At 34.3% G+C, this 25,548-nt stretch overlaps 2 protein-coding genes across 2 annotated transcripts; both read right to left on the reverse strand.

The window, feature by feature from the left end:
• Positions 1 to 1,593: 1,593 nt before the first annotated feature.
• Positions 1,594 to 8,946, reverse strand: LOC110688508 (probable leucine-rich repeat receptor-like protein kinase At5g49770). Its single transcript, XM_021865273.1, has 19 exons — positions 8,765 to 8,946; positions 8,549 to 8,672; positions 8,394 to 8,465; positions 8,040 to 8,114; positions 7,875 to 7,946; positions 7,504 to 7,665; positions 7,331 to 7,405; positions 7,077 to 7,148; positions 6,872 to 6,943; positions 6,710 to 6,778; positions 6,552 to 6,626; positions 6,232 to 6,303; positions 5,883 to 6,020; positions 5,133 to 5,611; positions 4,895 to 5,056; positions 3,999 to 4,150; positions 3,423 to 3,642; positions 2,780 to 3,015; positions 1,594 to 2,624 (listed from the first exon to the last, which is right to left on the reverse strand). Exons 1-19 carry the CDS (start codon positions 8,904 to 8,906, stop codon positions 2,175 to 2,177), a joined length of 2,919 nt encoding a protein of 972 aa, XP_021720965.1. The 5' UTR covers positions 8,907 to 8,946; the 3' UTR covers positions 1,594 to 2,174.
• A 542-nt stretch (positions 8,947 to 9,488) lies between these two features.
• LOC110688517 (probable leucine-rich repeat receptor-like protein kinase At5g49770) lies at positions 9,489 to 19,420 on the reverse strand. Its single transcript, XM_021865285.1, has 19 exons — positions 19,112 to 19,420; positions 18,172 to 18,292; positions 17,997 to 18,068; positions 17,295 to 17,369; positions 16,844 to 16,915; positions 16,559 to 16,720; positions 16,382 to 16,456; positions 15,221 to 15,292; positions 15,073 to 15,144; positions 14,912 to 14,980; positions 14,071 to 14,145; positions 13,475 to 13,543; positions 13,236 to 13,370; positions 12,241 to 12,716; positions 11,989 to 12,138; positions 11,775 to 11,911; positions 11,318 to 11,537; positions 10,468 to 10,703; positions 9,489 to 10,124 (listed from the first exon to the last, which is right to left on the reverse strand). The coding sequence occupies exons 1-19, from the start codon at positions 19,206 to 19,208 to the stop codon at positions 9,684 to 9,686; spliced, it is 2,826 nt and encodes a 941-aa protein (XP_021720977.1). The 5' UTR covers positions 19,209 to 19,420; the 3' UTR covers positions 9,489 to 9,683.
• Between the last annotated feature and the right edge of the window lie 6,128 nt (positions 19,421 to 25,548).

Raw genomic sequence — 25,548 nt, forward strand, 5'->3', positions numbered from 1 at the left:
GAAATCTAATTATGCGCACATGTTTACTAAGATTACATTATTGATTTCCTTGACTTTTTTTTATGTAATTATGGATTAGCAAAAATATTTGTCTTCTCTTTAAATGACATCATCAAAGTGCTTCATATTTTGCTCAAAATTATATTGGACCAAAATTTGCCTACTCAAATTTTTATGATGTATTATTGCAATTCTTAAAATTTTTAGAATGAGTTGATTGCATCCTTTGATCTTTCAAAAACAAATTAAAATCAATACAAAATTAAAAAAGAATATTATTAATCAATTTATCAATTATAATAAAGTCAAATTTCAAATCAAAACCGTTTAACTGCCCGAAACCAATTGACCCAAATGAGAAACCAACCGATTTTTTAAAACAAAAAAACGACTCGAACCGTATTTTAGTAAACCCAAAACCGAACCGATCCGAACAATATTAAATCGTATAAGAACCGAACCAGTTCTAAACCGAAATGAAATAAAACCGAATCGTTTCTAACCCAGAACCATTTCCAACCCAAAACCGTTTACACCGAACTGTTAACAAACCGCAACCCGTCTGCACTAAACCATTTACATTCCGAACTGAATTAAAACCGCTCAAGAATAAACTGAAACCGAACCAAACTGATAATAATTTAAACCGAACTGAAACCGGCCCGTAAGACACTTGACCCGGTTTGAAAACTACCCGTTTTCAAACCGAACCGATTTCAAACCGAACCGAAACCGAACTGTCAATCCGTTTTGATTGTACTAGGTATTATCATGATACCAAAATACTTTTTCAGTGGTATCAACGAATGCAAAAATGTGTAGTTGGTATCGATATATTTCCTTGTTGGTATTTAGATGATACCATCTAAACATAATGTAATACTAATGTCGTATTATTAGAGTCATTTACGAGTCAAATTATTAGAGGCAGTACTTTCTAATGTGGTTTTAAACTTGCCCTAACTTCATTTTACATTGACATTAACTTGACATTAGAGATACTTGATTGACCACATATGTTGTGTTTGTGCACGGATTCCCAATGACCAGATTGGTAAAATAAAATGACCTCTATCCACAATTTGGTAAAAAAAATATGAGGAATTCTTAATCTATAACAATATGAGTCATGAATGTCTCTAATAACACGTGTTGGTATTAAATTATACTTTAAATGGTATTATCATGATATCAAAATACTTTTTTGGTGGTACCAACGAATGTAAAATGTTTAGTTGGCATCGATATATATCCTTGTTGGTATTTAGATGATACCATCTAAACATAATATAATACCATCTAAAAATACTCTCTCCGTCCCATAATATGACACAGTTCCCATTTTAATCCCACGCGATACTCAATAAAAAAAAAAAATACTTCCTCTACTTTTTTAATCACACCATTTGAACTTCTATTCACATGTCACTCTTTAACCATCTATGATTTATACGTAAAAAAAAATAGTTATGTCGGGGTTTTATTAGATTTGTCTTCCATTATACTTTTAAAATATCAAAAAAAATAATAATAATTTAGTAATACTGAGTATTTTACTAAAACCAAATTAAAGATATAAATGTTCAAAGGTTTGCATTGGCAACTTTATTGACAAGAGTAAAACATGTGCAATTAAAAAGAACGGAGTAAGAAATTTCAAGCAACAGTTAGCCCAAATAATCTAAAATTGTCCAACAAACTACTCGCAGATGACTAAATTAAATCGTATTTCCAGCCTTTTAGGGAAATCCACAAAAATCTTTGATTTCAGTATCCGTTCCGGTTTGGTTATGGTGTGATTACAATATGCCAAGCTATCAACTTCCTAGTTCTAGTTAGAGGTGTCAAAGCCACACCCAACCCGACCCAATTCAAAACCGACTCGAAAAATATTTGATTCAGATTTCGACTCACATGGACATAAAAATAATTTAGCATAACTCTATCTTAAAAATTGACCCAGCCTCACCAAACTCAATCGAGACATCCGAATTGACACCCCTAGTTCTAGTAATATCCAATGTATTGTAGTGTCTATTATATTTTGATTTATTACAATATGATGTTCAATGATTATTAACAAATAATTAAATATTACTGTTTTAAACATATTATCTTAACACAAACAACAATATAAACTCTAATGAAAAGCTCCCAATACAGAGAACTTCAACTCAACGTGGGAGTGCTCCATTATGACTGTACAAGGATTCATCCCTATAAAAATGTCGAACATTCCGCTGATCAAATGTCCCTGAACTTCCTCCTGAATCAATGTAAGGATTCAAACCAGCCATCTCTAATATGTCCTCAAGCTGTTTCACCACCTCTCCCATGTCAGGGCGATTAGTACCCGATTCTTCCACACACCTCAGTGCCAAATCGACGTACTTTTCAATGCCTTTCAGTGAAGTGCTGAATATAATACCTGAGTCGAGAACTTCATGAAGACCGTATAGATCCTGTGTTCTGTCAATGACATTCTTTACTTCACTTACTACGTATTTTCCTCTAACTAGTGGTGATTTTCCTGTTATCACCTCGAGCATTAGTACTCCAAAACTGTATACATCACTCTTCTCGTTCAGCTTTTGGGTATAGTAATATTCAGGATCCAAGTATCCCTGCACATTATATAAACCTTCAAACTTGCTAGACATTGTATTTCTTAGTGGCTTTATATTTTTATTTAATAAGTAGATTGGCTTTATTGGCTTATCATGTCAACCCCTATAATAAACTCAACTAGCGACGACAAATTCATAGGGTGTATACGTACCATTGTCCCTTTCACTTCAGTGGTGATGTGACTCTTTCCAACATCAATCAGAGGTTTTGACAGACCAAAATCAGAAACTTTTGCATTCAAGTTTTCATCAAGAAGGATGTTGTTTGACTTGATGTCTCTGTGTACAATTGGCGGGTTGGCTAGTTGATGCAAGTAAGATAAACCCCTTGCTGTACCAAGAGCTACCTTGATTCTCCTCTTCCAGTCTAGTCGTACTCCCGACTTTCCTGCATCATAAAGTGTACACACAAAACTATCAAGAGCCAAATTAAAGGAAAGCAAAATCGTCAGATGTGTCTGCAGGCAGGCAATTCCTCCAATTTCTCTCTTACAACCCTCACAACAAAAATAAATTTTTGATGAAATTTATTTAGATAGGCCTTTGTTAAAAGGTGTTAATTGAGATTGAAATTCGATATTTGAAAATTGAAACCCCTGAGGGTATGAAATTGTGTTTCAGAAGATGCAAATAGAGACTATATGTACTGAAAATAAAAGTAATATTTGCATACTGTCATGTTTGTATTTCCGTCTTACACGAAAATATTAAAGCAAGAACAATTCAACAAAAAATGGCAAACAATTTGCAGAAATTGTAGAGCACAGAGAAAAATGGTGCACTAGATTTAAGTACCTGATAAACTCTCTTTCAAGTTGCCATTTGGAACATACTCATAGACTAGTATTAGCTCTCCTTTTTCTATACAGAAACCCAACAGCCTGACAAGGTTTGTATGATGAACTCGCGTCAGAAGCTCTATTTCAGCTCTGAATTGATTACCACCATGCCTTGATTCATGATTTGCTCTTTTTACTGCAACTAGCTGTCCATCTACAAGCATCCCTCTATATACCTATATATATACATTGTGTACCATAAATTAAATAAAATAAAATGAAAACCAAGTCAATTAAATATTGTGCCTACATATATCATAATATCTATATTTTTTTTAAGGTGTTAAAGTCCAACAGAAATCCCATAATTTGTGCATATTTTTCTATAGAATAAGATCATATGATGGCCTGAAATCACTCATTCATATCATGGTATTAAATCAAGGCTGCATCACCGCATTGTGATTACTTTGTAAAGGTTTAGATGTCAGGTACAAATGGTATGTTAAATATATAAATTCTTAATGGGACAGAGGGAGAGTAACATTCAGAATTGGTGTAAATTAATTACTATTACATAGTTGTAATTTACCTTCCCAAAGGCTCCTGACCCAATGTCATTTGCTGCTGCAAAATTATCAGTGATCTTTTTTACCTCATCCAGTGTAAACAACCTCGATCCTGACAGTTGTAATGGGCTAGTGTTGATTCCAGGTGATGTCCAAGGTGAGACTGGTGTAATACCTAGAAGTTATAAATCAGTTTCAGAACATTACAATAGTTTGAACAAATGATATTCACTTTTCTCTTGTAACTGATTCCCAAAGAAGGCAGTCCTAAAAAGTGTCGAAGTCTTTCATTTGGGCAGCTAAAGTGGTGTCTTGATCCGCGTAAGGAAAAGTGGAAAATTATCAGATGCCAAAAGGCCCAAAATCAATAAATTTTTGAGGGATACTTATAGATAATAATAATAAAAAAAAAAAAGGCTCTAATATACGATATAAACTTGAGTCATATTTATAATGGAACCCTTTAATACAAGAATTAACCCAAGAATCAACACCGCAAGGCAGAGCCGCAGAGCATCCTAGAGCCAAAAGATATAATCTGCAAAGGAAAAATGTGCTGGACTGGTATATAATCTCTATATATATGTTTTGTAAGTAATTACTTAGCATATTTTAGGATATTTACAGGTTTTATACCTTACCAATGCATGAAAATATCACGGATCACAAAGCATTTTTCAATTAAGGATCAGGAATTTCAAAATGAGCAAAATTTTCAACTTTAAGCAACAAGCTCATATAATCAGAAATAAGCTAGGCATGCTACTATCTATTATAGAAACTATAATAGATGCATGACGTTGAGCACTAAGCAACTGCTAATATTAGGCTCTAGAATACAAAATGAAGAATGATATAGATTACAAAGGTTAGCTAAAAACGAAAACTAGTAAGTTGAATGGACGAGATGAGAAATCACCTAAGGGATAAGTTGGCTCCTCAGATTTTGCAGGTCTCTTCCGACAGTAACAAATGGTAATTCCAGCACACAGTAATATTAGCAGACTAGAGGATCCTACAGCAGCAATTCCAATGATAGCAGCCATACTGAGCGCCTTCTTTTGTTTGGATGCAGGTTCATCTAGAGTTGGAAAAATGGTGAATATTATGAAGGAAATAGATAGCTAGTGAAATAAAGAAAAGAAATGTGTATTTACCTGCAAAGATTGTATACTCATTAGCTGTAAAATAGCATGTTCCATAAATTGGAGGTGGCTTGAATGTCTGGTTGCTAAGCAAAAAGCCTAAAATGGAAATGGCTGTCCTATTAAACCGGCCTTGATCTAGGGGAAATATTTGCAATGTGATACCAAGGTAATTTGATGTATCTCTACTTAAATTACTGAGGGAAACTGAATCAACAGGAAGTTTATAAGAGTTAAAAGTATCCATTAGTTTTTGCTCCAAAGCTGTATAGTAACTGAAGTTTTGCAAGTTTGAAAAGTGTGGGGCTCTGAATACAAAATTTCCTGTGTATGGATTAGCACATTTACAGTTAGGGCTGGAAAATTCGTTTGCATTACAAGCAACACGGGCACAGTTCTGAGGTGTAGTATACGAGGGTTTCGACTCCTGAGTGATTCCACAGTAACTCTGCAGGTCAGTAGTTTCATCACAAACTGGGTTTTCAATAAGACTGCAAAAGTTAAGAAAATCTGTGAGGGTATCTTCATTGAAAGGGACTAATATACTTATTCATTAAGAGTATCTTATTTGAAAATTTAATTGCATTCAACACAATTTTCTGCATATTGGTTACTTGTTTGCATGCAAATCTTTGTATGATGTTTGTACCCACCCCCCCCCCCCAAACTCCTCCCGCTTCTTCTAGGGAACAGGAAAATTTTAGCCCCAACAAAGAAATCATAGTAGTTACTTGGAGACTCTCATTGGATTCCAAAGCTTACATTAGTTGGAAACTATTATCTCCAGGTCTATGAGTGTAAGCAGAAATGTTGTTGTTTTGCATGTCAATGATCCGAAGTTCTGTGCTGTGAGCTTCACCAATGTCCAACCTGCCATCTAGGCCGTTCTTTTTCAAAAAGCTATATTAACATGGAAAAATAGTAAGTAACCTGTCCCTTGATGTCCAAAAAAATCTGGTTCCAGGTACATAAATTTTCTGTCATGACATTTAGATCTTCTCTTTTGTATCATCACATTGAGTGCAAGATAAAACAATAATCGAATACCAGTTGCAAATATTGCTCTATCGTAAAACATGTCAGGGACTGAAAGTCTGACAATGGTACTTACACTTGTTGCAAGTGAGGAAGGCTGAATAAAGTATCAAGAACCATGCCTTGAATTTGAGTTCCTTCCATTATTCTGAGAAAAGGAACCATAAAGAACTTAACAATAAGAATTAAATGAGATAAATTTGAGCTACGGCATAGGAGAGCATTAGTGCAGCTAATTTTCTGTTGCAGAAGGTTTTTAATTTTCTTTTTAACTGAATTATTGGTGTGTCAGAGTTAACCTAAGTAGAAGCTTGATTTTCAGTAAACACAAAAGGGTAAATACCATCCAATTCAAACAAAAACGCGAAGCAGTTATAAATGAGATAAAATTAATACAAATCTGTTAACGAAGACAACGCAGTGATCCATGAAGGGAAGTCCGAGGCTTCAAAACTATTATTGCTTATATCCCTGCACACAAAATATTCACAGAACATTATTTTTTAGAATGTAATGTAACATTGAAGTATAAAGCAGCACAGTTTCATACTTACAAGTAATTCAGAGAGCTCATGCCAGTAAGGTTTGGCATAAGGCCTGTCAACTGGTTGTTAGAAAATAGCCTGAAAGTAATTAAAATCCCCAAAAAATATTACTCTTTTTGGAGAAAAACTAATATTGCACAGAAAGGGAGTCCATGCTTTTGTTTTACTTACAAATCAGTAACACTAGTAAGATTGCTAATGTTTGAAGGGACAGACCCACTGATAGAATTCCAATCAAGCCGTCTGTTGAACAACGAAGTCAATAAATAAACATATTACTTCATGGTTACTAAGCAAAGACACACCATTATCTTTCCAATCACCTGTTTTTCTAAATGAAATTCTTTGGAATTAAAGAGGAGGATAGGATGCTTACACCACCTCCAATGTTTTAACTAGACCTAGTGTTGACGGTATGTTGCCAGTAAGCTGATTGTTATCCAAAAGTCTGCCAGCCAAAAATATTTGTTAATCACTTGACACGAATCGTAGGATACCCTGCTTCAACATGGCTCATAGTAAAACTTACAGATAAACCATTCATTCTATCAAGAAGTATTTGGGATGATCAGTGAGGGTAGATGAAGAAAGTCATCAGACACATATCTTAGAATCTCGAGTAGTACTTACAAATGAAGGATAGTCATATTTTCGTGAAGCAATTGAGGTGGAATGGAACCTGAGAGTTGGTTTCTTCCAAAGTGGCTGATCAACAAATAGTTCCCCAAACGATCAATAAAAGAAAATTTACTAACAATTTCAAGGGTGAAAAGGCAATGGAACCTCAAAGCTATCAAACATACAAATGTTTAGTATTGACCAGCATGTCCAAACCAGGTGTAGTCCCATTGGAAACGGGTAAAGTTCCAGTAAGCTTGTTTTCACCTAAATCCAGCCAATAGAGTTTAGAAAGATTGCCGATTGAATTTGGTATTCTCCCACTGAAGCTATTAGAATTCATATATCTGCATGAAACAACAGCATGTAGATGAAGAAAAATACCAACTCTGAAGGATACAGCCATAGACAAAAAGAGGGTATCATCATCATAATCATAATAGAAACTCAGAATCAAAGCTTAGTCCATCAAATACTATATTAAGATATCAAGACAGCATAAAAGCAAAATATTCTATGTAATTAAACAAAACTTTTAGAAATAAAAAAATCTTACAAGAATCTCAGCTGTGACAGAGAGCCTATAGTATCTGGAAGTTGTCCATTGAAATTGCAGCCAACCAAGATCCTAATGTACAAGAGTAAAGTGAATGTTTCACAGCAGATTATATATCTTCTAAATTACCTAGAGCTATTTTTGTCGCGAATTAAAAATTCTTACAGGTTTGTGAGCTTTGTTAATTTCCCAATTGCTGAAGGGAGAGGTCCTGACAATCCTTTATTATAGGACAAATCACTACATCAAAGAAACAAACAATCAGATAACCCTCAGTTTGATGAGTTATTTAATCAGACAAGTTAGCCAAGAATAAGGTTCAGAATCAATTGACAATTGTAGTAGTTTAGTACACAATATTCTGAAAAAAAAAGGTAGGGTATGCAACAGAGAACCGAAAATACATCAGTTATAAGACCGAAAACTGAAGGACAGTACAAAGACAAACAAAGAGTCATAAACTGTAAGTGGTTGCTATTTAGCTCAAAATCTCATTCGTAGTTCATTTAAGAATCATACAGTATTTGTAGTTCGGTTAATTCCTGGATATCACCTGAAAGTCTGCCTTCCAGCTTCATGCTTGCTAATGTTCTGAACAAAAAAAGACTTACAAAATTTGATCAGGAGACGGGATAAAGATATTGTAGAAAACTTTTTTATGTAAAGTTTCTCACATAGCAATAACTCGGGAGCCATTGCATATAATTCCTTGCCAGCGACGGCCACATGGGTCAGGAAAACCACTCCAAGATGGTGGCACATTTTGCCAGAGTGCCTTCAAAGACATTATAGCAGTAACTGCATGCAACACGGTTTCAGACATGAATTTCTCAGTAAATCATTATTAACATGTTTTACTGTAAACCAAAGAAAAAAGGGAAAAAACTAACCATCATTACTATTTGTGTCCGACTTTGTGATTGAAATTCGAGTGCTCAAAAAAAGCAGACAAAATACTATAACAGGATTCATTGCTCCAAGTTTAGTTGATACAATTGACAGAATGAAACTATACAGCATCAAATTGCACATTGCAGAATAAATATAAGCACTATAACTTTGTATTTAGGAACATAAAATATTCTACTACACATCATATGCAACTATGCAACTTATGCAAGTGTTAAATTAAAAACAAGAACAGTTTTACTAATTCAGAACATAGATTCTAAGTCAACCTACATACATCATTAAACATTATTATAAGAAAAATAAACCAATAGTTAGCAATTAATTAGCTATAATTGTCATAGTCAATGCCCCATCAAATTTGTCAATGGGTAAATTTTTGCTCGTAAATTGCTTAGTTGATGATATTAATATCAATTATTCGCCAACTTTGTTATATCTAAAGGAAAAAAATAACAATAGGTTCATCAACAACGTCAAGCTTAGAAGACCCAATCGAAATAATGTTGTTTAGTATAATATAGATGAACAAAACAAATACAAAGTATGAAAATATGGCTTACTAGAATCCCTCAATAAGCTGCTCAAACATCCAATGAATAATTATAAAAAGTACAAAGCTCTTAACAATCCTGCCAAAACGTTAATAATAACTAGGGCGGCTAACGAGTTATCTCATACTTTTTAAAAGCTAGGAAGCAACACTTTCAACAACAATTACATTTAAAGAAATTAAAAAACCTCATTCCGTGATTTATAATTTGTGGTTAACTCACATCAACAAAGTTTTCACCTTTACACAAAGGATACATTATAAACGTAGTTGTTCATATGATATACAAATTTGCAAGATTAAGATCTTTAAAAAAAGTCTTGGTAAATTTGAACACGTTAACTATATCAAACAAGTGAATCATCAGAATAGGGATGGCTGAAACTCTTTGCAGTTGATGAACCTTCATAACTCTGTGAGGTTGTCGTAGATTCTGAATCTGGATTCATACCTGCTAACTGCATAATGATCTCGAGTTCTTTCACCACTTCACCTGTCGAAGGCCTATCAACTCCAAATTCTTCAACACACTTCAATGTCAAATCCACAAACTTTTCAAGTCCAACTAGCGTTGTTGAAGATGAAAGAAGCACAGGGTCCATTACTTCACCAAGGTTATATAAATCTTTTGTCTTGTCTACTGTTTCTTTTATCACTTTCACAATGAATCTGCCTTGTTGTATTGGTTTGCTGGCAGTGAGCATTTCCAGTAAAACCACACCAAAACCAAATATATCACTTTTATCAGTTAACTGATTGGTCATGAAATATTCAGGATCGAGGTATCCCTACAAGAGAATTTATATAATGTATCATGAGTTGTGCGTTACAACATAGCAGTCAAAATGGTAGAAGTAAGAAAAATGGTAGAAAGTATAAACATCATAATCATAGAAGTTGGTAATACTCAAACAGTAGTATAGAATGTGAGTAAATATAATGTTAGTTTGAGGATGTCAACCAAACATGGAAAAAATGAGTGCTTTTAACTTTGGCAGGCAAGAAATTAGCATAAATGGACATTACAATTAGCAATTGAGAGGGCGTAGATAGCCAGTGCATATCATTGCCTGAGTGGGTCTTTCTAAGTATACACAGTAAGAATCAAATAGCAACAAAGATAAAACTAACCATTGTTCCTTTGACTTGAGTAGTAACATAACCCTTTTCAGAGTCACCAAACAGCCTGGAAAGGCCAAAGTCAGCAACTTTGGCGTTTAGACGCTCATCAAGCAAGATGTTAGTTGACTTTATATCCCTGTGTATGATTGGTGGATCAGCAAGCTCATGCAGATACTGCAAACCTCGGGCCGAGCCAAGGGCTATTTTCAGTCGTCTTATCCAGTCCAACTGTATCCCAGATTTCCCTGAATGAATAGTTCAGATCAGTTGAAATATTTATGTGGAGATTAAGATCATTCCAAGTCTACTATTTTATCATTCACAAACTAACCCAGCAATTAGGACACTTCTTGGTTCACAGAGATACGTAAACAATACACGCAGTAGATAAGTTGTGTTCATGGCAAAACAAATGTGAATATAAGAATGGTTCCCGTCGTCTAAAATGTACTTTAAAAAAACTTAATTGGTCTTTAATTAAAATCAAAATACTGAATAGCATAGCAATGCATTTATAGAAAATGTCTACCACGAGCAAACACAATAGAGCCAACATAAAGCTCAGGTCCTAGAGGTATAATATCTACAACTCCTATATGTTAAGAAAATTTTCCTAATCCACTAGGATTATGGTTCAATTTGAATGGAGTCGCATCTTCTATTAACAAAACAAAGAGCAAAAACAACAAAAGACTGTACAACCATTCCCTAAGGTTTGGCAACCTTGCCTAATCTCAAGCGATATGATGAGTAAAATTCTTAATACCATGTTTTATGCACTAATGGCTTGGAAAATGTAATTAATGCCAAACGATTTATCTTGCAACTCTGCAGGAAGCCAATAGACTAAGATATATACCTGAAAGACTATCAGATAGTGTACCATTAGGAATGAATTCATAGACCAGCATCTGTTCTCCATGATCAAAGCAAAATCCTATGAGTTTCACAAGATTTTTATGATGGACCCTTGATAAAAGCTCAATCTCATTTTTAAACTCTCGACTACCCTGCATCGATCCTTGCTGAGATCTTTTAATAGCAACAATCTGCCCATCAGTAAGAACTCCCCTGTAAACCTACAAACATCAAAATAATCAGTCTGTCACAAGCTAGGTGTAATGAACCAATTTAAGGGGAGGGGTTTTATTTTAATCTATACTAGTTCTTATGGAAATCTGAGCCTATTAAGAAGGATGGCAAAAATAAAAACATTTTTCAGCTAGAATATAAAATAAGAAATTGGAGGTGATTATATAAATACATGGAGCATTATTTTATAATTTTTATAATTTATTGCCAACGCTAAAACCAACCTTCCCATAGCCTCCAGAACCAACGTTGTTGACTTCAGAAAAATTGTTGGTACATTTCTGAAGTTCTTCAAAAGTGAAAAACCTGGCTCCTTTTAAATTGGGAACATCACCGCTAGTTCCATGTGAGTCCCACGACACTGCAATGGGTAACATAAATCATAAAGCTTTGTACGATTGAACTTACAGTCAAAAAAAAGAAAAAGTTGCAACCTACCAAATGGATTGGCCTGCTGCTTAGCCTTCTCTAATTTCTTCTTTTGATAAAACGCATAGCCTGCAGCACTAATTAGTAGCAACAGTAGAATTGAAACTCCTATAATAGCACCAGCAATTGCTCCTATATGAGATGGATTTTTTTTTATTCCTGTCGATACAAATATTTGAATAAGAAAATTTTTCGAAGAATAATAGAGATAAAAATATTGAAAAAACCAATTATTTGTACAAAAATAGATGATAGAATCACCTTCAAATGGGAAGTAATTGTCTGCAAGAAAAACATAGGGTTTAAAATCCTTAGGTGGTGCGAAAGTCTGATAGCTGAGTGCAAACGCAAGTGAAGACACTGCTGTTCTATTGAAACGATCTTGCTTAGCTGGGAAGAATGCCAGCTGCATGGTAAGGTAACCCAATGAATCCATAGTTGGATTAATTAGTGACACAGATTCCACGGGAAGTGAGTTATTAACAAAAAACTGCAAAAGGGAACGCTGGAGAGTTGTGAAGTAACTATCATTTCCGAAGGCTGAGAAAGAAGGGGCTCTAAGGACAAATTGTCCAGTGTAGGGATATGCACATTTGCAAGTGGGGCTAAACATTTGGACAGATGGACATTTGGGAGGAACACAAAATATTGGTGTTCTGTACGAAGAACCAATTTCCTGTTTGTTGCAGTAAGTTGATTCTACCAAACTTTTCTGACAAATTGGATTACCAGAAAGCCTGCAAAAAAAAATTCATTTCTGCATTGAGAATTGTAGAACCAAGTGTGAAGTATATACTCTGTTTTTTTAATAATGCCACTCTTCCCTAAAACAACCGTTTTTTAAAGAATGCAACACTTAAATGCAAATCTCTCTCTCCTCACATGGTCTCCTACTTTTGTTATTATTTCTCTTCTCACATCCTTTAATTTTGAATAAACATTAACTCAATAACCTACTATATTTCATACTGTAGTTTTAAATTCCCCTACAATTCAAACATAATATGTTAGCAAATTCAACTCAACTATATGAAACTCCATACTAATTAAAGTGTTGCATTAAAAAAAAAAAAAAAAAAAAAAAAAAAAAAAAAGTGTTGCAGGAATGCAAATTTGCCAACAACTTAAAGCTCAATGTCTCATCTTATCTATGAAATTCTACATACCTAATCCCTGTTATTTCTATGCACATTGTGTATTTCAGTAAAGCCTTGAATTATACCCGTGCAGAAAAGAAATCATTAAAAAAAGCTTACATAATTGTATATTTAGATCCAGGCTTCAATGTGACGTTACTGATGGAATTGTTTTGTAGATCAATGAGATCCAGTAACTGGTTAGAGCTACTACCAAAATCTATAGTCCCACTAAGCCGATTGTTCTTCAAGATGCTGTGAAAAAAAATAGTCGCGTCATCATCATCCCGCATACGTGGATGAAAAGTTAAGCATAATTTTCCTAGCTATTTATCACAGAAAATTGAACCAATACTCACACAGTTTGCAGAGGGTCACTTAAGAATTCGGGTGGAAGCAGCCCTTCCAGTCCTGTTCGTTCCATTTTTCTGAAGTAAAATGTTATACAGAATAAAGATCATCTCTATTAAGAAAAGCAAGCGAAGGAAATTGGGCAAATACCATTAAGAATCACTGATTTATTTAAAATATTTGTGTGATGATTAAATAGTGAAAGTTCAACTCTTTTTAGGGTATGTAAAATACGTATCGTATTACCAGTCACGATGAGGTCCATCAATATGGCTTTCGCCATTAAAAGGGGATCTGGAAAAGATCTAAAATTAACTCCCTCCATTTTTTCTTTTAATTTGAATTTCCACAAGAATCGCAATTAAAAATAAGAGGGCAAAAATTAAAAAGTGAAAGATTGAAGGTGACATATAAAATTATTTGTGAAGTTATGTATAAAAAAAATAAAATAAAATAAAATAAATTGGATAGTAGGAGATTAAATTAAAAAGAAACATTCAAAATAGGAAACTAATAGAAAAGACTAGCATCTATACACATTTAGATGAAACAATTTAATTGAAACAGATTAATATACTAGAAAATCCTTCAGAAAAGGGCATACACTGTTCTCAGGGACTTTAGGGATAAAAACCAATTTGGAACTGTTGCAGCTGCAAAACTATTGTTGCTCAGATCCCTGCATATATAGACATTGCACTGTAAACCAAGGAGAAAACGGCAGAATTTTATTTCCAAATAGGTAAACGTTGCATGTGACATAGGCCACCCCAATATTTTGTCCGGGGTGACGTCGTATACCAAGTCTCAAAATCACTAGCTGAGAATTTAAATGATAAATTGGTGACTTCATTGTCAATGAATAGAAACTAGAAAGGACTCTATTATCACTTAAATGCTTTAACATGTGAGTAATTTTTATATGGTGCTTTCAAGATTATCATGTGCACTATTTGAAATGTATAAAACCTTTTCAAGATTGAATACAAAACGCGTTCACATTGAAAATTTAGCAGGTTTTATTTGAACCAAAACTTAACCAAATGATTTAGTAAAAGAATATTTGAAGCACCTCTCAAACATAGTATGTACATGACTACATGTTAGATAGCTGCACCAGTTTATGCATAAATGCTTAAACTTCCCAGGTGTCCGTAGACAGTTTTTGAGTATGCAGACTTTAAGTATGCGCCTTATGGTCCTTAAGTAGACTGGCTAGATGCCTATAATAGTCATCCACATGTGGCAAAGTACTGTGAAACAGGCATAAATGGAAAGTTGTTTTAATAATCATCCAAATGTGGCAAAATATGAACAAAACAAGTACTTGTGAAACATCAGCTAGTAATTTTGAAACATAATAAACCACAAGTATGAGTATGTTGACTTGTTTCTTCTTTTCCCATGAAACGGGTAAAACTACTAATACATATTTTAGTACTTACACGGAGATAAGGGTGTCCATGCCTGTAAGATTGGGCACAGGACCAGTTAGCGCATTTTGAGACAAATCCCTGAAATTACACAATTTAAAGATCACTTACAACAAATTGCCTTTGTATAGAAAATGTAAAAAACTGAAGATTTTGAAATTTCATTCACTTACAGCTCGGTGACTCGAGTAAGGTTGTTGAGATTGGGTGGAAGATCGCCACTCAATAAATTCCTGTCAAAGCGACTAATACAGAAAAGATATTATTAAACAATGATACATTAGAATTCGATAATTATCAGCCTCAACCCATTCTACTCACACTGCCTCCAACGACTGGACAAGACCTAATGATTCAGGAATGCTTCCTGTGAGGTTATTGTTGTCAAAAAGCCTGTTATTAAACATCAAAAATTACAGGCTATTAATAAATAAAGTATTAAAAAAGAAATCAACAAAAACAAAAAGAGATTAACTAAAATAAATGGGAATTCAGTTGCACTTTTGTTACTTTTGCAAAGATAACATGCAATTTATATTAAGAATTACAATGCATGCACAATAAGTGAAGAAAGTCGGTACCAAGAGAAGACAAGCAAGGATGAATAAACACTCCTATTTCTGATTAATTGAAACAATTCCACTTTGGTCACCAACATATCATTCTACTTACTTTGTGCATACGCTACTTTTGCAATTGATAGAAAAGGGGGAGTAGAAGAGAGCAAATTTGTAGCAGGAGTCTAAATAAATAAAATAATATAAGCATGTTTGTAGTAGAATCTTTATCTAGGACGATTAACCCTTAATTTACTCATTTAGTAATTCATTGGAGAGAACAGTTCCCTTTCAGATTGTTTGGACACTTAAGGATTCAGATATTATGCTTTCTCATATTTACCAACCAAGAATCATTAAAGATGAAAATTTTAGAATGTGTGCACAATTAAGGCAATTATAGTCTTAAGATGCCATTTGAGGCAATAAAATAGCTTTCACAAATATTGCTTGCAGCTGTTATTTGAATTAACTGGGAGACAATTGCATTGAAATGATATCTTGGATCCAATTCCCATTTAGTAAGGTCTTGATACAATTTCTCTGAAATCGTAGAGGTTATAGTGGATTCCCCCTTAGGCCTTTTTGGAATATGTGGTCACAAGATGCAGTAAGCTGTAGCATTTTCGTGTATGATCTATTTAACATTCTATCTTACAGCTCCATTAGCAATGCATGGTGGATACGTGGATTGGTTTATATAAACTCGTATTTCTCAAGGAAATTCAAATGTCAAAGTCCATATTTACCATATGTATGTGTTTTGCCATATAAATTTCAAATACTTGAAGGTGATGCATTATCATGTCACTTACTAGATAATGTTCTACATAAAAACACAACATAACCATTATCTTCATTTATCACTGCCTATCAAACAGGCCATTAATGCACGGATAAAACACCAAATTATAACAGCACTTACACATGTATCAGTTTCATGTCAGAATTAAAAAGATTACGCGGGATTTCTCCAGAGAATCGATTCTTTCCAAAGTGGCTGAAAAGATTTAACACCAGTAACAAATTAATCAACATGCGGATATCATAAGAAAAACTAATATAAGTACTACATTAAGGTTACAAAAAAATAAGTACATACAAGTGCTTTGTATGAACTAGCATATCGAGCCCAGGTTTGCTTCCATCAGAAACAGGAATGCTTCCAGTGAGCTGATTATCAGACATATCTAACCAATATAAGTGTTTCAAATTACCAATAGAAGCTGGTAATTCTCCAGTAAATTGGTTAGAATTTAGAGATCTGCAAGATTCAAAATTGGGCTTAAAAAAGCTTCAAAGGCTAAGCTTATGTAAAGGGAAGAGATTAGAGAAAAGTTAAGTATTGGATTACACAGAATTTAGAGAATATGTGTAAGATTCTTACAAATAGACAAGTTTCTTGAGCGATCCCACTGAATCAGGAATTCTTCCGGAAAAGCCACAACCAAAAAGGATTCTTGCAAATAAGGAAAAAAGAGAAAGGGGGATTTTTCATGAGGTGCCAATGTCACTTGACTTAATTTACATGCATCATTTGGTTCCAATTTTGGGCACCATCACACCCAAAACATTACAGTAATTCAACATGTAAACATTTCTTCCTTGTGTTATAGATTTATCCAACATGTGCAAATGTGGTTGTTGACTATCATTGTAAGATTCATGGTTACATGGTGCATAAAGTAGAGACTAATAGGTGCACTGTGAATCAATTCAAACCAGAGCCCTCACAAAATATCCAAAAAGTAAATAGGTTCTAGTTAGTATAAAGCACAAGTGTTAGTTGCGCACAATAACTTAATAAGTCTCTCAAAGAATTACTAAAAGTTTCTTACAAGGTATTAAGATTTGACAGATCTCCGATATTGTATGGAAGAGAACCAATAAGCCCTTCATTGTAGGATAGATCGCTGCAAAAGTTAGATAGAATAAATTAGAATTTCACCATGACAAATAAAATCCTATCTATTGACAAAAGATTACATACAAAAAATTACAATGTTTCATACCTCTAACAAAGGCTATGTTCAGTTCACCTCACCTAATCTGATATGACTTTTAATGATTTGATCTGACTTTTATATTTGACTAAAATTTGACCTTATTTATACACTAATCCTTAAAATAATTATCAAAAAAGATGTCACTAGATTCGTATTAATGCATACTTTCCAAATATGAAATTTTCACAATTTTTTTTTACTACAGATTAATAGATACATAGCAATAAATTATCACAAATAGCAAATATTGAATCTAGTCTGGTCTAATCTTATTTGATCATTCTGAAATAATCAAATATCTGCTTAAATAAGCTGAACTAAACGTAACCTAAAAAAAAGGATCTGATGGGTGCATATTTCTGAAGCATTATTTGTATATGTGATTAATGGGATGATTTTACAGCGGTCGTTTGAAAAATAACTACCATATTATTTTAATGATATATATGGTAGTCATATTTAAAACAACTACTGTAAAATTTTCAGATTAAATGATTATAAAAAATAAAAATAAAATAGAAAGAAAAAACCTACAGAATCTGCAGTTGAGACAAAGATGTCAAATCTCCAGTGAGCTGACCCGTCAAACCCATACTTGCTAATTTTCTGAAGCACAACCAAACATCATGGAAAAGTTAATTTTTAGTGAGGTTATTACTCCAGAAAATATATATCAAACTGTGACTTAGAACTACAGATCACAACTTACATTGAAATTATACGGGAATTGCTGCAGATAACTCCTTCCCATCTTCTGCCACAAGGGTCTTCACCATTCCAGCTCTGCGGTAAATTCTCCCAGCCAGTTGTGAGGGCCTTCAAAACAGCAGCTGAACCAATAATTTGTGCTTTAGTGTTCAAAGGCCAGGTTGGTACAAAACCACCAATCCACTTAAGGTAAATAAATATGAGTATTGCCAGAGAAAAGCAAATAATCCAGAGTCCAGACCACATCTGACTGAAGCCTTAATTCCAAAGTGGAATGGCATATGATTTATGAATTTGCTACAGAATTCCTGATGACTGATTACACAATGAATTTTAAGATCTTCCAATCTTACTTGTTTGGTAATGAAAACTATTAGCCATTAATAGCTCATTTAGTAGGCAAAAATGATTTTGGATGTGTGAGTAAATTTTGTGTCAGTGCTCATGGTATTGCATATTTTCCTCGTTACTTCGTTATTCTGCTTAATTTTCAGTTTCTGTTCCACTAAAGGCACTAATCACCCTTTTAGATACAGTACTAAGGATATAAATTTGTGGAGAATAATGCATACCAGGAGATTGAAAAGGGTTCCAATGGACTAATTAAAAATTAAACACTAGCTTATTACCAATATGGTCATTTAGTAAGATATATCAAACAGGTCATAAGTGTTCTTCTTTAGCATACTTATACCCATGAAAAAGACACACACAATGAATTGGGTATGTCAATCAAAAATAACAAACCACTTAAATGTAACCCCATTTTATAGGTATTTAATATTAACTCGAATCCTCAATTTGAAATCATTCAACATCATAAACCAAGAATTTCAATAAGAAATATACAGACTACTTAAACTAATAAATAAAAACTGCACAACAGTAAAACTGTAAAACTATAAATTAATAAAGATTGAACATAAACTATGAACACTTACCATCTTGGAAATTGGTCTGTGCTAATGTACCAAAAACATGACTGCAAATGAATGCTACAAATAGGACTATTCTCATTCCACTACCAAGAATTCTCATTTCTAAAAGATTAGAACAACAAATTGCAATGAAAACCTATCTTTAGAAACTTTACAAAAATAAAAAAAAGCTCTAGTCAATTTCTAACAACTGATTGCTGCAATAAAAACCCAATAATATTCATTCACCATAAATGAGCAAGAGAGCAACTGAACTCAACTTGCCAAGCTGAAGTTAAGTGACACAAGTTTTGTAGATAAAGTTGGGCTGAGATATCATGATTATTTAATAATAAACAGAAATAAAAGAAGAGAAGAGTCAGAGTACAGTTGAATATTCAATAATCTGGGTCCCAGAAGTTGCCATCAATTAAGTTTCTCGTATGTGACAGGAATTGTTTGGGCACACTTGACTGCTATTCGTCTTCGTCTTCGTCTTCGTCTTCGCCTTCGCCTTCAAGGTCATCGGCTAGTTGCATAGATTGGGAACTAGCCGAACCCGAACCGGAAGCGGAGGTTTCTTCTTCGTTGTCGTTGTGATCGTAAGAACGGTCTTGTGAGCGATTTTCCGCATCCAACCAATCTTTGAAACACACGCACATTTCTAGTGTTTCGGGTTTTAGACTTGTTCTTCTATCGTCTAAAACCCTTCCGGATGCGCTGAAAGCTCGTTCGGAGGCGACGGAGGAAACTTGGATAGCAAGAATGTCTCGTGCCATTGCCACCAAAGTTGGATGCTTCGAGCTTTGTTGTTTCCACCATGCAAGGAGGTCGAGGCTGTTTATCTCATCGTCGTCCATGCCTTTGGTGAAGTCGTAACTGAGGTACATCTGCAACTCCGAGACGTCGCTTTGCGTTCTCCTGATTGATGAATCACCTGAAAACCTTGAAATCAAGTTAGTAGCTTGTGAAAATAAATGTTTGGCCTTCTTACTTACGTTTTTGGATGGTTGGGAAGGCCCTGAGCGAGGAACGGTGTCATATTTGGCTTCATAGACTCTATATAAAGCAAAAAACTGATCCTTCACATTAGTCTTATAGTTTTCTACATCATTGTCAAGAAACATGCATTGAAAGTAAATGTCAACTAACATAAATGTGTTTTCATACTTTTGCCTAGGATCTAATATGGAAGCAAAAATATAAATCAAAGGAATCTCACTATAATATTTACGCCACTTTTTTTCCATTGCTGGAAGGTACTGATCATAATCACTTTGATGGCGATGATCAGCGAAAAGTTGGGCGAGTAAGCATGCATTAGAAAGAATGTTTTGAGCACAAGGATTGTAAACAGTAGAAAAACAATACGTCATGTTATATAATAACTGTAAAAATTGCATATATCTTTCACAGTTTTTCCAATCATCATCATACAAAGCATTTTGTGGAAATTTTTGGTTGTAAAATAATGTTAACGGGCCCTTGTACTCAAGTGCCTTTGTTAACATGTCATAGGTGGAATTCCACCTAGTTGGGCAATCGGTTCTAATTTTTATTACCCTTATCTTTTGTTGTTTTAGAAAACTCTTCCATTCTTGGTATCTCATGTTAGAGCTATTAATAGACATAATAGCATCTCTGATTTTGCTGTAGTATGGGCCAATTGCCCGAACTCCATCCTGTACACATAAGTTAAGTACATGGCAAACACATCTAGTATGAAGAGCTTCACCGTCTAATAGTACATCGGTTAAGTTTTGTTTGATAAGATTAGTTGTGTATGTCATAGAGGTTGCATTATCAAAAGTCATAGACATCATTTTATCTCGAAGGTTGTATTCGTCTATTGCTTGCATTAAATGGTGAGCAATGTTAATGCCGGTGTGTGGGTATTCCAGCATTTTGAAATGTATTATTCTTTTTTGTAACATCCATTGATCATCTACCCAATGGCAAGTCACACATAAATAGTGATATTTATAACCACTATCCCAAGAATCGGCTGTTAAAGATACTCTACAGTTAAGGTTACTCAATTCGGCTTGTAACCGGACTTTGTACTCTAGGAAATTTTTCATTGCGGCGGAACGAACAGTTTTCCTAGAGATTCTTTTATGTTGGGGTTGTAGTGCTTTGTTAATGTAGGTGTTGAATGCGTCACTTTCCGAGAAAAGAAAAGGTTGTTCGGCGTGTACTATCATTTTTCCTAGTTCATCCCTATCCCTCTCATAGTTGTATGTAAAGCCGTATGGATGGAATTGGGAAATTTTGGGCTGGGTTGGATCACTAGCTGGTTTTGCACAAGCTTTCATGTGTCTAGATAAGTGTCCCGTCCCGTTTTTGGTAACTGCCGTGAATACACTATTACATGTTTTACATTTTGCCCATTGTTCACCATCTTTACTTAGGACAAAATAACGCCATACCTCACTCCTTCGGTTTTTCAAAAGTAGCATCTCAGTTTCGGTTAACCATTCATGATGTGTGTGATGGTTAGTAGTGGGACCAGTGGGAGTGGCAGTAGAAGGGGTAGAACCGAAGGGAATTCGAGTACTTTCTTGGCTACCTTGGCTAGAACAATAGTTTTGTTGATCACCGATATAATTAGGTGGAAATTGGTATGGTGGTAGTGGAAATTGGTTTAGTGGTGGTGCTGGAAATCCCGACGTATTATATGGCTCATAGCCCGGGGGGAAGTAAATGGGGTCATTGGTTTGACTCGTAATTTGGGGGCTCGTTGTATTTGGTGGTTCCCTAGAACTACTACTACGGATAAGTCGGCCTTTCCCCCTAGACCTAGATGATGGGTTGTTCGATGCCATAATTAACAATTAATTTTTTAATAAAAAGTGGTTAACTATAATAATAATAATAATTAATAACAACAATTTTAACAATAAAAATATCAATAATATTAATTAATAACAACAACTATAACAATAACAATAACAACAAAAATAAATAATAACAACAATTGTAACAATAATAATAATTAATAACAACAATTATAACAACAACAATAACAATTAACAACAATAATAATTAAACAAGATTATTCTAATAATAACAATAAAACAATAATAAATTTAAGATTAGTTTAGATCTTACAACCGTGCTTCAACGCTCCACTAATTACGATTACGAACTTTTTAATTTTTTCCGATATTAGGAAAATAATTAGAGAATTTAAGAGAATAATTAGAGAATTTAAGAAAATAAGGATTATTAGAGATTTAGAGAATATAAGAGATAAGAAGAAGAGATTGTGATTTGGGAATGAAATGGAGGTGAGTATTTATAGAATTTTTGGGGAGCAAATTGGCAAAAAACTAGCCGTTTTTTTTGCTTATTATGGAGCTAGAATAAACGGTAACATTACCGTTGGCCCGCGGGCCGTGCCTACGGGCCGTGCCTGCGTGCCAGCACGGCGGGCCATGCCCGTGCTCGTGCTGAGCCGTGCCTGGGAATTCTCAACCCTGTCCGTGGCACGGCCCGTGGCACGGGAGTTGAACTTCGTGCCGTGCCGTGCTTGAATTCGGGTCGTGCCGGGCTGCGCCGAACGGCGGGCCGTGCCGGGCGGCACGCGGGCCAACCCGGCCCGTGCCCAGGTTTACTCCATATGGAAATACTTCCTTCGTTTTTTTTGTTGCGTTATAATTTGACTCAGTATGCAGGTTAAAGACACCGACTTTGACCATTAATTTTTCTAAAAAGTATGAAAATTTGGTATTATGAAAGTTCATGAGTTGATTAATCCAACAGCATATTATACAATATCGTTTGTTTTTTTATTTATTAGTAAATGAATCAAGTCAATGCTATTATGTGAGTAATTAAAGGAAATGTAACACTAAAAAAACGAAAGGAGTATTACACTTCCTCCATTTTCAAATAATTGCTTCATTTCTAGTGCTACACTATTCACCAAATCTCCTTAAAACTAATCTTTGTAAATTGTAAAGTATACATTAGAAAAATTATATGTGGGAGGATTCATCAACCTAAATAGAAAATTTGGTATTATTCCCTAGAAAGGCACATAGTTTGGTCTAGTGTTACTCCTCCGTTCCTAAAATAATGACCTATTTGGTCAAATTTTAGAAATGTTCATCCCATTTGTATTAAAATACCCTCTAATTTACCATAATAATTGTGCAAAATTAGCTTCTAAATATAAATTTTGCTTTTTCCATGTATTTTTATTCCCATGTAAATTTACCTATGGATTTTTAATAGCTTCCCCATACACTTTTACTTCTCATTTAAGTTTCTTATGCCCGTGAAAATGTTCAATTGGGTCGTTCTTTTAGAGACAAAGACCGGCAGTGGCAACAGCCGACAAATAGTTTGATCTAGTGTTAGAATTTAACCGGTACATAATTAGGCCTAGTGGCTAGAGGTCTCTTTCCACCGTGTGAGAGGAGTTTGACCCAGTATTAGGTGGGAATGTAGGATCCCCCCAATTATCCCGTACTTGCAAGTGACTACTTCTTAGCAAAAATTAGATAAAATAACGTAGTTTGACAGGCAAATAGTAATATATAAAGAAACAAAAAAGAGAAGACTTACATGGACCAGCAATAGCTAAATCAGACATAACAAAAGCGTCAGACAAATTAGTAGACAACCACCAATGAAGTCTGATTAATTGAGCCACATAAACCAACAAACATTCATCCATTAACCTTAGAATCAGCCAACAAAACCCTTGAAATTTCCCAAACTATGCCAACCCCAAATAATAATTTGGGGAGGAGCCCCGAGAACCCGCCAAAGGGCGCCATTTTCTCAAGGACAATACCTTATAATTGGGTATTGGTAAAGCCTTAAAGGTGGTGTTTCGATATGAAAACAATAGTGCTTTTGGCATGCCCTTTTTAAGGGAGAAGACTGTTCGGCAGGCCCTTTTCAAGGGAGAAGACTGATCTCGGACCAATTGATGAATGGGCCGAAGATTTCCTACACAACAAAGTACACGTAAACTAGTCTCGAGGGTGGTTGCCAAGGAAGACCCCTCCGATGCTAAAGTCAGTTAAGTGTATTGAGAGTAAATGTTATACAAGAGAATTAATTGTTTGAGGCTGATTGTGAATGTATGTAAGAGAGATAATTGATGGCTTTTATACCTTTACTCAATACAGGAGAACTGGGCCCTTGAGGTCAAATGGATTTGCCTTGTTGACTAGGCTTGGCTACCTTAGCATGCTTTTAGAAACCTTGCTTTTAGGCTTTTGTAATTAAATCATTTGGGTCGGCTCAATTAGTATTGACTGAATTGGACCCAAACAGGTGGGATTTGAGGGTTTTGAGGGATGAATTTGGGGAAAATGGGTTGTTTGATTTCCAGGTTTTTGCTTTGGTGAAAGACATGACATGGGGAGAAATGGAGGAGAGACTTTAGAGCAAGTGATGAAAGGCTAAGTGCGATGCCTTGTTTAATTGTTTGGTTAAACTTAAATTAGAGAAATAGATTAGTCTCGTGCGATGCACGATTTGATCAAATAAATTTTTTTAACTTTTTTATTTTTTCATATCAAAATTAAAAACAAAAATATTCCCAAAATAAATAAAACATTAAATATTAAAAATAAAAAATAAAGCTCGTTGAAAAATTGAATGATGAAAGAGCATTCAAGAAAGACAAAGTAAATTATTATTGTTAAAGAGAATAGACCATTTTTCGGAATTTGATACTAATAATAATGTTATTGACCAGAATTTTAATAAAATAAAATAAAAATCATAAAACGATGACACCATTTATATTTTTGAAGGGAAAAATTTTAATGACAACATGACATGTGTCTAGTTTTAAACTAGAATGATGTCAGCGGTTGCTACTTTAGAATTAGTTACAGACAGTACATATTGCATACAGCTACAGGTTTACATTAGTTGAGAAATTTTCTTATAAAATAGGTATTTTTAATGTTATAGGGATAATTTTTACAATTTTTTTACTAAGTTGTAAATTTAACAAAGTACTCCCTCCGTCTCATAATACAATGCCCAAGCCAATTTCTAAGATTTCGGTGGCCTAGGACGAAGACATAAATTGGGCCCTAATTCACATAGAGTATCATAAAATAAAATTAAAAAATGAGTATGCAAAACAAAAAAATTACGCATAATAATCTTTAAAAACATCAAATTTCATATATATAAAACATTGAAATCAAAAGCATTCATATGAAAATATTTCTACGAGCATTTATAAAGTTAAAGTCAATAATAATGGTTTCAACATTAATATCATATTTTTCTTGAATGACAGTAAGTAGGCAGTAACATTTTGATGAAATCATGAAAGTAACAAACAAGCAATTCCTGTGACTCTCGTTGAAGCAATTAGAATAATATAATAGATCAAACGAACCATTCTAGCCAAGTAACCAATCAATCAATTAGATTTTTTCCCCCCCAAATTTATAATTCTTGATTATCTTGAATGAAAGTAA

Source organism: Chenopodium quinoa, unplaced genomic scaffold (assembly GCF_001683475.1).
Source record: "Chenopodium quinoa cultivar QQ74 unplaced genomic scaffold, ASM168347v1, whole genome shotgun sequence".
NCBI lineage: Eukaryota > Viridiplantae > Streptophyta > Magnoliopsida > Caryophyllales > Amaranthaceae > Chenopodium > Chenopodium quinoa.